The sequence below is a fragment of the Phyllobates terribilis genome, unplaced genomic scaffold (genome assembly GCF_046119375.1).
Source record: "Phyllobates terribilis strain yellow unplaced genomic scaffold, ASM4611937v1 Scaffold_14__1_contigs__length_39327217, whole genome shotgun sequence".
Lineage (NCBI taxonomy): Eukaryota > Metazoa > Chordata > Amphibia > Anura > Dendrobatidae > Phyllobates > Phyllobates terribilis.
This window is the reverse complement of record NW_027362774.1, coordinates 13,721,992-13,735,689: the sequence shown is the minus strand read 5'-3', so window position 1 is coordinate 13,735,689 and position 13,698 is coordinate 13,721,992. Positions and strand designations below refer to the sequence as shown.

The following is a 13,698-nucleotide window of genomic DNA, read 5'->3' as shown; positions in this document are numbered from 1 at the left end:
GATCATTGCGCCAACATCAATTACAGAAGACTTTTCTTCACAAGACAAACCCATTAATAAAAAAAAAAACAAAACCCTTTAGTTTCTTTTCTCCTTGAAGCCCCTCAAAGTTTTCATCAGGTTGCCTAGCTTTGAAGCGGTCATCTCATATGGGTGACCACCAAATCGCATGTACTCCAAGCCTTTCTGCCCTACAGGATATTTGCTTTCTGCACAACACAGATTTCTTTCAGGTCCAAATGATGAATTTCCATGGAAGAAGAACATGGCTGTCCCAGGTGTTTTCTACCTGTTTACCAGCAATGTGCAGGTGACATCATTGGACGATATCCAACAAAGACAAAGTATGATTCCCACATGTCAATGTAAGGTGTCCTCTGCTGATATCACGGATAAACAATGCACACAAAGACTTTCTTTAGTTATGTGGGTGGAATGGTAACGCTCAACTCCAGGCTGGATGATGGAAGACATGCTCATGGGATGTCAGAAGCAGCACATGAACATTTAACTTTTCATACAATGAGCTGGAGATCAATCCTTCTTCTAAACTTGAACAATCCTTCACATCCATCTGAGTGTAGTAATCCGGGTCCACCGAGGCCTCCTCCACAGACTTGGTCGGGTCCACCGAGGCCTCCTCCACAGACTTGGTCGGGTCCACCGAGGCCTCCTCCACAGACTTGGTCGGGTCCACCGAGGCCTCCTCCACAGACTTGGTCGGGTCCACCGAGGCCTCCTCCACAGACTTGGTCGGGTCCACCGAGGCCTCCTCCACAGACTTGGTCGGGTCCACCGAGGCCTCCTCCAGACTTGGTCGGGTCCACCGAGGCCTCCTCCACAGACTTGGTCGGGTCCACCGAGGCCTCCTCCACAGACTTGGTCGGGTCCACCGAGGCCTCCTCCACAGACTTGGTCGGGTCCACCGAGGCCTCCTCCACAGACTTGGTCGGGTCCACCGAGGCCTCCTCCACAGACTTGGTCGGGTCCACCGAGGCCTCCTCCACAGACTTGGTCGGGTCCACCGAGGCCTCCTCCACAGACTTGGTCGGGTCCACCGAGGCCTCCTCCACAGACTTGGTCGGGTCCACCGAGGCCTCCTCCACAGACTTGGTCGGGTCCACCGAGGCCTCCTCCACAGACTTGGTCGGGTCCACCGAGGCCTCCTCCACAGACTTGGTCGGGTCCACCGAGGCCTCCTCCACAGACTTGGTCGGGTCCACCGAGGCCTCCTCCACAGACTTGGTCGGGTCCACCGAGGCCTCCTCCACAGACTTGGTCGGGTGCACCGAGGCCTCCTCCACAGACTTGGTCGGGTCCACCGAGGCCTCCTCCACAGACTTGGTCGGGTCCACCGAGGCCTCCTCCACAGACTTGGTCGGGTCCACCGAGGCCTACTCCACAGACTTGGTCGGGTCCACCGAGGCCTCCTCCACAGACTTGGTCAGGTCCACCGAGGCCTCCTCCACAGACTTGGTCAGGTCCACCGAGGCCTCCTCCACAGACTTGGTCGGGTCCACCGAGGCCTCCTCCACAGACTTGGTCGGGTCCACCGAGGCCTACTCCACAGACTTGGTCGGGTCCACCAAGGTCTTCAAGCATCATGGTCTTCTCCAATGAGCAGAGTCTTCTCAATATGTCCAGAAGATAAAGCTTTTGCTAGGTTTTCAAGCCATGGTCATTACTAAACCCTTCTTGGGTAACCAAAGATGAAAGTAAAATGGTCACTGCTATATGAGACATGGCAGAACATGCTGCAAATTTTGTTTTATAGGGGTTATTTATTCGTCTTGACGTCAGAGAGTGAATCAGGTGCTTCCATGTATTCATTTGAATGGCCACAAGGGGAAATGTTGAATCCTTGAGAGAAAACCCTTCAATGAGCGTTTTTCCAAACCTTAGGCCAAATATTAATATCCACCTACTCTTCTTGGAAAAAAAAACCCTTTGCGTCTGATTTTGACCCCCCATTGTGATTATCTGGTGGCTAGGACAGCTTGTCCTAGCTGAACGGCCGATAGCTGCAGGTTCGCGAAAAAGCAGACTCTAATCAAAAGCTCAACAATTAATTTTGATCTAAAAAACGCCTAGAAAAGTCGGATTGCTGCTACCGTGTTCCCGGGCGTCACATCCTTACTGGAGGCCACGAGTTACTTGTTCCATATTACATGCGATAAGTAACACAGGAAGACAAGATCTCTGGATCCCTCCATTCATCACCTCTGCTCAAACCGTTATAGATGATGCCGATAGACCCGGCTCTATAAATGATCACAGCCGGCGCTGGCTCGGAGCCATGCAGATTAGATCGGGAGGAGATAAAATAACTCATTTCAATGACTTCTCCTGTCATCAGCGCACAGACGGACAATTACACACGACACGCTGAACACATGTACTGGATAACGGGTTCCATGTGGTGCTTCTATAGGAATCCTACCTTGAACTTGGAGTGACCCTTCCTCCGAATTTCCCTTGACATAAGCCAGGCGGCTGCCGACGACAAGTGTCGCTATTACTGGGGCTCGATCCCTCCCCTCCAGCCCCAATGCCAGGGGCTTTATATGCAACTGCGAAATGCAAAATTTGGGACCAGCCGTCCAGATTAAAAGGGGGTTCGAAAAACGATTGTGGATGATTTTCAGCGCGGTCTCCAATCTAGCAAAGGTGAAATCTGCAGCACCAGTTGCTTAAAACGTGTCCAAATTTTGCAGCGAGCTACAAGGTGGGAAAATTGTGCCATTTGCAAAATAAGAGGACAGGCTTTTACACCCTCCAAGCAGATAATTTTGCCGGAAGTCAGAATTATTAACGCCACATTGTGCAACTAATTCGGAAAGAAGTTTGCTACCCGATAGGGGGGCGCAGTTTATTTCAGCCAAGCACTTATGTGATTGTAGACCGGAATGATGGAAAATGAGCCACTTTTTCCATCTGTCCCTCTCGCCATTACCCAGGAACTTTCATTAAGATGACAAATGATCTCGCCTTGTAGGAGACGGAGGCCGGACGCCCTGTATACATGGACGGAGTAAGTGTGTATAGATACGTAGAGAGTGAATGTTACCCCTAAGTAACAGATTGGGCGCAGACCCTGGTATATGGCAGGAGCTCCCATCCACCAGCTGCTATACGCTGACAGAGCGCAGACTACCCGACACTATATACAGAGGAATACTCCCATCATCCCCCCCTCCTCCATCTCAGATGCACCGAGGCCTTCAAGACATTACTCATAAAAGCTAAAATTAAGAGCCGCGGCATGCCAAAATATTTAGTAACACGAAGCGTCCATCCTCTTTGCAGGCCACGAGGGATTTCCTGAGTTTTCTTCATATGGAAGTAATGTACGTCGCGCTGGGAGACAGAAATCCAGATACGGCAGAAAGAGAACACGATGTTCGGAGAGATGTGGGGAGCGCGGGGGGCTACTGCCGAAATCCATCACCAGGGAGCGATGGGGAGAGGACGGACAGGTGATCTGCGCAGAACGTCGCCATCGGACGGCTCTGAACCAACCAGAACACGGAATAAAAGGAGACGGACGCTGCAATCCCACCCCCAGGAAGCCCCCGCCGGCACGCTGCAGGGTTATTATTCAGTGGGTTCTGGAAAGGAACAGAACATGTAATTAGGGGAAACGCCACACGACTAATTGCTTCCCAGAGACCTCCAGGAGAAGAGCGTATGTGAGGAGAAATGCTGCTCCAGCGGAAAGTGATGGGAGGAAGGCGAGCACATATATAATTATAATGTGTATTATATTATAATAGAATATAATATATATACACATATATAACTGGCTCTTCTACTGCAAGGGGAGGGGGCACCTCACCTCTCCGCGAGGGAAGGATGATCAGGGAAGGGGGCGGGACGACACCTCTCCGCGAGGGAAGGATGCTCAGGGAAGGGGGTGGGACGACACCTCTCCGCGAGGGAAGGATGCTCAGGGAAGGGGGTGGGGCGACACCCCTCTGCGAGGGAAGGATGATCAGGGAAGGGGGCGGGACGACACCCCTCTGCGAGGGAAGGATGATCAGGGAAGGGGGCGGGGCGACACCCCTCCGCGAGGGAAGGATGATCAGGGAAGGGGGCGGGACGACACCCCTCCGCGAGGGAAGGATGATCAGGGAAGGGGGCGGGGCGACATCCCTCCGCAAGGGAAGGATGATCAGGGAAGGGGGCGGGGCGACACCCCTCCGCGAGGGAAGGATGATCAGGGAAGGGGGCGGGGCGACACCCCTCCGCGAGGGAAGGATGATCAGGGAAGGGGGCGGGGCGACACCCCTCCGCGAGGGAAGGATGATCAGGGAAGGGGGCGGGGCGACACCCCTCCGCGAGGGAAGGATGATCAGGGAAGGGGGCGGGGCGACACCCCTCCGCGAGGGAAGGATGATCAGGGAAGGGGGTGGGGCGACACCCCTCCGCGAGGGAAGGATGATTAGGGAAGGGGGCGGGGCGACACCCCTCCGCGAGGGAAGGATGATTAGGGAAGGGGGCGGGGCGACACCCCTCCGCGAGGGAAGGATGATCAGGGAAAGGGGTGGGGCGACACCCCTCCGCGAGGGAAGGATGATCAGGGAAGGGGGCGGGGCGACACCCCTCCGCGAGGGAAGGATGATCAGGGAAGGGGGCGGGGTGACACCAATCCGCAAGGGAAGAATGATCAGGGAAGGGGGCGGGGCGACACCCCTCCACGAGGGAAGGATGATCAGGGAAGGGGGCGGGGCGACACCCCTCCGCGAGGGAAGGATGATCAGGGAAGGGGGCGGGGCGACACCCCTCCGCGAGGGAAGGATGATCAGGGAAGGGGGCGGGGCGACACCCCTCCGCGAGGGAAGGATGATCAGGGAAGGGGGCGGGGCGACACCCCTCCGCGAGGGAAGGATGATCAGCGAAGGGGGCGGGGCGACACCCCTCCGCGAGGGAAGGATGATCAGGGAAGGGGGTGGGGCGACCACCTCTCCGCACAGGAAGGATGATCGGGGGGAGGTGGGGGACACCTCTCCGTGAGGGAAGGATGATCGGGGGGAGGGAGGGGGGCACCTCTCCGCAAGGGAAGGATAATCAGGGGGGAGGACACCTCTCTGCGAGGGAAGGATAATTGACACCTCTTGGTGAGGGAAGGATGATGAGGGGGGAGGGGAGGAAGGCGAGCACATATATAATTATAATGTGTATTATATTATAATAGAATATAATATATACACATATATAACTGGCTCTTCTACTGCAAGGGGAGGGGGCACCTCACCTCTCCGCGAGGGAAGGATGCTCAGGGAAGGGGGTGGGGCGACACCCCTCTGCGAGGGAAGGATGATCAGGGAAGGGGGCGGGGCGACATCCCTCCGCGAGGGAAGGATGATCAGGGAAGGGGGCGGGGCGACATCCCTCCGTGAGGGAAGGATGATCAGGGAAGGGGGCGGGGCGACACCCCTCCGCGAGGGAAGGATGATCAGGGAAGGGGGCGGGGCGACACCCCTCCGCGAGGGAAGGATGATCAGGGAAGGGGGCGGGGCGACACCCCTCCGCGAGGGAAGGATGATCAGGGAAGGGGGCGGGGCGACACCCCTCCACGAGGGAAGGATGATCAGGGAAGGGGGTGGGGCGACACCCCTCCGCGAGGGAAGGATGATTAGGGAAGGGGGCGGGGCGACACCCCTCCGCGAGGTAAGGATGATCAGGGAAGGGGGTGGGGCGACACCCCTCCGCGAGGGAAGGATGATCAGGGAAGGGGGCGGGGCGACACCCCTCCGCGAGGGAAGGATGATCAGGGAAGGGGGCGGGGCGACACCCCTCCACGAGGGAAGGATGATCAGGGAAGGGGGCGGGGTGACACCAATCCGCAAGGGAAGAATGATCAGGGAAGGGGGCGGGGCGACACCCCTCCACGAGGGAAAGATGATCAGGGAAGGGGGCGGGGCGACACCCCTCCGCGAGGGAAGGATGATCAGGGAAGGGGGCGGGACGACACCCCTCCGCGAGGGAAGGATGATCAGGGAAGGGGGCGGGGCGACATCCCTCCGCGAGGGAAGGATGATCAGGGAAGGGGGCGGGACGACATCCCTCCGCGAGGGAAGGATGATCAGGGAAAGGGGCGGGAAAACACCCCTCCGCGAGGGAAGGATGATCAGGGAAGGGGGCGGGACGACATCCCTCCGCGAGGGAAGGATGATCAGGGAAGGGGGCGGGACGACATCCCTCCGCGAGGGAAGGATGATCAGGGAAAGGGGCGGGACGACACCCCTCCGCGAGGGAAGGATGATCAGGGAAAGGGGCAGGACGACATCCCTCCGCGAGGGAAGGATGATCAGGGAAGGGGGCAGGACGACATCCCTCCGCGAGGGAAGGATGATCAGGGAAGGGGGTGGGGCGACCACCTCTCCGCACAGGAAGGATGATCGGGGGGAGGTGGGGGACACCTCTCCGCGAGGGAAGGATGATCGGGGGGAGGGAGGGGGGCACCTCTCCGCAAGGGAAGGATAATCAGGGGGGAGGACACCTCTCTGCGAGGGAAGGATAATTGACACCTCTTGGTGAGGGAAGGATGATGAGGGGGGAGGGGAGGAAGCACCTTGCCGCTCCGCACAGGAAGGAGGATTGGAGGGGGGGGGCCACCTCACCACATGGGAAGTATTTGGGTGGTGGTGACATATTCAACATGGAGTGGGGTCATATAGGTCATCGTTGTCCCCATATACATAATGTCCATCCATGTGCGTGTCGTCACACTCCGCAGGATTCACGCATGGATATAAATGTAATTATGTGATGATAGACTATCAATGCCTCCATTGTCCCGACAGTTTCTGAATCTGGGGACAGAACAGGAAGATGTCTGCCTCGGGTCATTACTGAATCGCTGCATTCCTGCGGCCCGGAGCGCTGGCACTCTCACGGGAAGTCTAGATTCCGGGGCACAGGGCTAAACAAATATTGAGAGAAGGGTTCAATCTTGTGTATTCTATAGCCATTAAAGAAGAAAAGAAAGGAGCACTTGGCCAACGTCCTGCTCCTGAGCGCAGGATAATGACCAGTCCTGGAATATTATCACCCCGGAGGCTATAAACCCTCCACAGTTGGTAGGAACCGAGTGTAAACTATTTACTCTAAAAGCTTTTGTGGAAAGGATCAGTCATCAAGGACGACACTTCTAAAGTAAAGAGCGAGATCTATAAAACAAGCCCCAGCCCTCCTGCCAAAAACAAGACCATCTCCCTCTAATAACAGGTGCAGCCGAAAGCAAGAAGCACCGACCTATACCTGTCTACACGAGGGCTAATACCCCAGAGCTGCACTCACTGTTCTGCTGGTGCAGTCAATGTGTACACACATTACTGATCCTGAGTTACATCCTGTATTATACTCCAGAGCTGCACTCACTATTCTGCTGGTGCAGTCACTCTGTACACACATTACATTACTGATCCTGAGTTACCTCCTGTATTATACTCCAGAGCTGCACTCACTATTCTGCTGGTGCAGTCACTGTGTACATACATTACATTACTGATCCTGAGTTACATCCTGTATTATACTCCAGAGCTGCGCTCACTATTCTGCTGGTGCAGTCACTGTGTACATACATTACATTACTGATCCTGAGTTACATCCTCTATTATACTCCAGAGCTGCACTCACTATTCTGCTGGTGCAGTCACTGTGTACATACATTACATTACTGATCCTGAGTTACCTCCTGTATTATACCCCAGAGCTGTACTCACTATTCTGCTGGTGCAGTCACTATGTACATACATTACATTACTGATCCTGAGTTACATCCTGTATTATACCCCAGAGCTGCACTCACTATTCTGCTGGTGCAGTCACTGTGTACATACATTACATTACTGATCCTGAGTTACCTCCTGTATTATACTCCAGAGCTGCACTCACTATTCTGCTGGTGCAGTCACTGTGTACATACATTACATTACTGATTCTGAGTTACCTCCTGTATTATACTCCAGAGCTGCACTCACTATTCTGCTGGTGCAGTCACTGTGTACATACATTACATTACTGATCCTGAGTTACATCCTGTATTATACTCCAGAGCTGCGCTCACTATTCTGCTGGTGCAGTCACTGTGTACATACATTACATTACTGATCCTGAGTTACATCCTGTATTATACTCCAGAGCTGCACTCACTATTCTGCTGGTGCAGTCACTGTGTACATACATTACATTACTGATCCTGATTAATCTCCTGTATTATACCCCAGAGCTGTACTCACTATTCTGCTGGTGCAGTCACTGTGTACATACATTACATTACTGATCCTGAGTTACATCCTGTATTATACCCCAGAGCTGCACTCACTATTCTGCTGGTGCAGTCACTGTGTACATACATTACATTACTGATCCTGAGTTACATCCTGTATTATACTCCAGAGCGGTACTCGCTATTCTGCTGGTGCAGTCACTGTGTACATACATTACATTACTGATCCTGAGTTACATCCTGTATTATACTCCAGAGCTGCACTCACTATTCTGCTGGTGCAGTCACTGTGTACATACATTACTGATCCTGAGTTACATCCTTTATTATACTCCAGAGCTGCACTCACTAGAATATAACATGTATATACAATGAGTCCAGTGTTGTTGATAGATTTGGGATCACAGTACATTTGACATAGTGAGTAGAATAAGCACATGGAGCAATAGACGTACACTCCAGCAGGGGTCAGTTACGACCCCGGGGAGCCCCCATTACTGCACATCACTCCTGCAGTCACAGTTGCTATATATACATATATACTCTAGTCCAGCACTGACAACACTTAAAATAAGTGACAAGTCGGAGCAGATGTGCGGGGATGTATCTCCCAGTGACGGACAAGGACAGAGCTCCCACCGGGGTCCTATAGACAGAGGGGAGGACAAGTCACAATCATAAAACGGACATCACTAGGATGAGGGTCTACGGCCGCGCTGTACGGGACCTGAGCACAAAATAATAAAGTTGTCAGAGAAAGTTATAAAACCCAAGAACAATGATTACTCATCTGTTAAATGCCCACCACACTAGTGGTCCCTACTGGCAGCCAATCACTGGCCTCGGCAGCGGTACGTGTCTGCCGTGGCCCGTGATTGGCTGCAGTGATTACATGCCACTATGGGAAGTAAACGAAACCGGTAGGAGCCCACCACAGCAGCTGAGACCACCGGCGGGGCATTTACCTGGTGAGTAATGAGCAAATTACTGCAGCTATAGTGATCTTAGACGACCCCTTTAAATCACTGTAAGAATTTATATTCCAGATCCGCATTCTGTTAGCGAATCAGAACATTTTATTTTCCATTCAGAAGCTGAAAATATAAAACCAAGTCCTGTCTGCAACCGAGAATAACGAGTCACCCGACTCCTGGCCCCCCAGAGTCGCCCGACTCCTGGCCCCCCAGAGTCGCCCGACTCCTGGCCCCCCAGAGTCGCCCGACTCCTGGCCCCCCAGAGTCGCCCAACTCCTGGCCCCCAGACTGACACATTGTAACCAGTATCCGACTCCTGCCCCAGACTGACACATTGTAACGATTATCCGACTCCCTCCCCAGACTGACACAATGTAACGAGTATCCGACTCCTGCCCCAGACTGACACATTGTAAAGAGTATCCGACTCCTGCTCCAGACTGACACATTGTAAAGAGTATCCGACTCCTGCTCCAGACTGACACATTGTAAAGAGTATCCGACTCCTGCTCCAGACTGACACATTGTAAAGAGTATCCGACTCCTGCTCCAGACTGACACATTGTAAAGAGTATCCGACTCCTGCTCCAGACTGACACATTGTAAAGAGTATCCGACTCCTGCTCCAGACTGACACATTGTAAAGAGTATCCGACTCCTGCTCCAGACTGACACATTGTAAAGAGTATCCGACTCCTGCTCCAGACTGACACATTGTAACGAGTATCCGACTCCCTCCACAGACTGACACATTGTAACGAGTATCCGACTCCTGCCCCAGACTGACACATTGTAACGAGTATCCGACTCCTGCCCCAGACTGACACATTGTAACGAGTATCCGACTCCTGCCCCAGACTGACACATTGTAAAGAGTATCCGACTCCTGCTCCAGACTGACACATTGTAAAGAGTATCCGACTCCTGCTCCAGACTGACACATTGTAAAGAGTATCCGACTCCTGCTCCAGACTGACACATTGTAAAGAGTATCCGACTCCTGCTCCAGACTGACACATTGTAAAGAGTATCCGACTCCTGCTCCAGACTGACACATTGTAACGAGTATCCGACTCCTGCTCCAGACTGACACATTGTAAAGAGTATCCGACTCCTGCTCCAGACTGACACATTGTAACGAGTATCCGACTCCCGCCCCATACTGACACATTGTAACCAGTATCCGACTCCCGCCCCAGACTGACACATTGTAACGAGTATCCAACTCCTGCTCCAGACTGACACATTGTAAAGAGTATCCGACTCCTGCTCCAGACTGACACATTGTAACCAGTATCCGACTCCCGCCCCAGACTGACACATTGTAACCAGTATCCGACTCCTGCTCCAGACTGACACATTGTAAAGAGTATCCGACTCCTGCCCCAGACTGACACATTGTAACGAGTATCCGACTCCTGCCCCAGACTGACACATTGTAAAGAGTATCCGACTCCTGCTCCAGACTGACACATTGTAAAGAGTATCCGACTCCTGCTCCAGACTGACACATTGTAACCAGTATCCGACTCCTGCTCCAGACTGACACATTGTAACCAGTATCCGACTCCTGCCCCAGACTGACACATTGTAACGAGTATCCGACTCCTGCCCCAGACTGACACAATGTAACAAACTATCAGACTGCTGAAGGCTCTGGCTCACCAGGATTGTGCAGATTGGACACATTGTACCAGACTCTCAGCTGCGAGAAATATTAGGGTTTTTTAGGATTGAGTATATTAGAAAGCTGCAGAACTCCTGAAGATCAGCAAGGACACCCCCAACCCCCACAAAAAATCCAACTCCTCCCTCTTGTCAATCACCCAACTACACAGCAGTAATGAGCTGCCATCTATTCCATCCCCCGATCCCCCCCATATATAGCGGGGTCCCGCCGTCTCCAGGCAGTCCGCTGGCTGCAGTGATGTCAGAGCAGCACTCACCCTCTTCCCTGCGTCATCCTGCCAGCACTGACGGTCCTCCTCATCCTCCCCGGGACACAGACTGAGCTCTTATCTTGGCAGCCTGCTCTCCCCATGTGTCACACTTCATCACAGAGGCGGCATTTCCCGTGGGAGAAGCCCCTCTCTCATGACCGGTCCCCCACAACCTGCTCCTGTTATTGCCCATTTTGAACAACTGTTTTTCAGTCCGTAAACCCCCCAGGGTAAGGCTGACTGTGGGGGGAGGGGGTCCTGTAAGCCCCCATTAGGGGTCAACTGCACTAACACCACATTGATAAGCAAACTATCCACTAAATGGGCTGCCTGGAGCGGAGGGGGAATGGAGGTAGTTCCCTCAGCAAGCATGAACCAGGAGGCTCAGTATGAACAGAATTAAAGGGCTTCCTAGAAAAGAGACCCAAGTGCAGAGCAAAGAACTGTTTTAGGATCCTGCAGTCTCCTGATCTGCTGGGAGTTGTAGTTCCATAATTGCTCTACAGGCTCAGGCAGAAATATGCCATGAGGCGGCCGCTGAGGATTTGTTAATTTTCACCTGCATTTTTGGGGGACGATATGCCACATCAAGAGGCACCAACCTCCCTAATTACAGCCCCCACATCCTCTGCTGTTATCCCCCCGCACCAGTTGCTTCCTGCATGTGATATTTCTATCAGCCCAAACCACAAGCCGCGTCCTCCCTGCAGATCCCTTCCTCCTGTAATAATGGCCGGGGGGGGGGGGGCTATAAACCACAGAACCGCTCATTTACATCACGCCGGAGCCCCCCTACAACGGTGGAGCCGTTATGTATCACGTCCGGAACCGATCTTAAAGGGGGAGTCACTCAGAACCTGACAACTGGAGCCGCAGGTATTAGCAATGCTAAGTGTGGGGGAGAGCTCCCCTTTAAATTAGAAGATAAAACATTCTCTAGGTGGTGAAGCCCGGCAGCCATGGCTTGTCCGTACGCCCCCACAAGATCCCCCAGATCTCAGGGGAATCCTCCCCGCATGTCGGCAGCAGGTGGGAATAGTTATCAGAAGCCGCAAGCTGGCAGCACGGCGCTCGCAGGACATCTGTGCCAACGATGCCAGGCAACCGCTCCGCTGCACCGCCCCAACCAACAACACAGGGCTCTGTGCGACACGTCCCGGGGGATCACGGATGTAAAGGTCGGCCAAGACGGGAGATCCCAGAACATTCACCTGGAAACCTATGCTTAAAGAGACAGGCACCGGTTTAAGTAAAAATGAATTCAGGGTTCCTGCTCCTGCGAACGTCCTCAGCCGGCACTCGAGAGCTGATATCATGGACGTCTGTGGGATCTACTAGGCCCTGGAGACATAATGACGTTATGGAGGAGACCAAGATGTCAGCTCTTGAGGAAGTTCGCAGGACCCCGACGTGATGTGGACGTCGGACCGAGGTCCTGCAAAACTTTTTTTTGCTCAATTCTAGGAGTAAACCAAAAAAGTTCTTATCCAATGACAGCAGCAAGCAGAGATCTTGGAGACAGTGAAGTGCCTACACGGTTAGTAAAGAAAAGGAACGCTGGAGAGACAAGTGAGACATATCTGCGGCTCATCTATGAGGACACTCCTTAGCAGCAGGAGCAGCGCTCATACAGCTTCCTGCTTACACAGGAAATGATTGCTAACTACAGATGGGCCTGAAGCTTAGCGGCATACAGGACAGGCAAACCGTGCAGGGGCGACATCCGGGCCGCTCGCCTCCCGAAGTGGAAGGGACCGTTCTTTGTGTATTTTCCTTAACGCCGTACATCCATGTGACTGCTGCATGCAATCAGCTGATTGCATCAACCTGTGATTGGCTGCAGCGGTCACATAGATGTGCAGCACATTGTCGCTCCAAGAAAGTAGAGAAAACCGATGAGGACCAAAGAATTAAAGGGGTGTTCTAATCTTCTGTCTTCAGGAGCGCACCCCCGTCCACTGACCCCCCCGATTCCGTTTGGACAACCAGCATGGCGGACACGACGATGGTCCAAACTGAGAGCCCCCCCCCCATTGTGCTCTATAAGACCCCTGCAGTGTCGGGGGTCCGGTCAGGTTCAGGGCCGAGCTTGCACAGAACCTTCTAGCAGTGCACACTCCTTACCGGGGTAACCGACCACCCGGACTGCAGAGGTGACCGGTAACTAAGGCAACTGTAGAGTTAAGAATCCCTCCGTTCTCACAAGGTGCACAACATGCATAAAAATATGGATCCGGAATAAAGTGCCGCCGGTACCTTATGTCTTCGAAGAAAGCTTCCAGGTAGTCGCGCTGCTCGGCCAGGGAGAGCTCGATGTCCAGGTAGTTCCCGTTCGTGGACAGCTGCAGGGTGCAATCCTCCAGCTAGAAGAGAGACGGAGAGAAGCGGTCAATCCCTGCAACACAGCGACGAGCACCGCAGCTCTGCGGGGGGAGTCACCTTGCCGTGCGGAGTCTCCAGCGCACAGGTCACATCCTCATTGACTTGGTGATTAGCCCCGTGTGCACGGTCACGAGGTGCAGGACGAGATTTACAGGGAAGGCGGCCGTTC

The 13,698-nt window shown here is 53.6% G+C and overlaps 1 protein-coding gene across 5 annotated transcripts in view; it reads right to left on the bottom strand.

The window, feature by feature from the left end:
- The window catches only part of FHOD1 (formin homology 2 domain containing 1), an 82,525-nt gene that overhangs the window by 45,950 nt on the left and 22,877 nt on the right, over positions 1-13,698 (bottom strand). For all 5 annotated transcript variants that reach the window (XM_073659698.1, XM_073659702.1, XM_073659700.1 and 2 more), the window contains exon 2: positions 13,404-13,510. In XM_073659698.1, the coding sequence (XP_073515799.1) occupies positions 13,404-13,510 (107 nt within the window). The remainder of the gene's footprint in view (positions 1-13,403; positions 13,511-13,698) is intronic.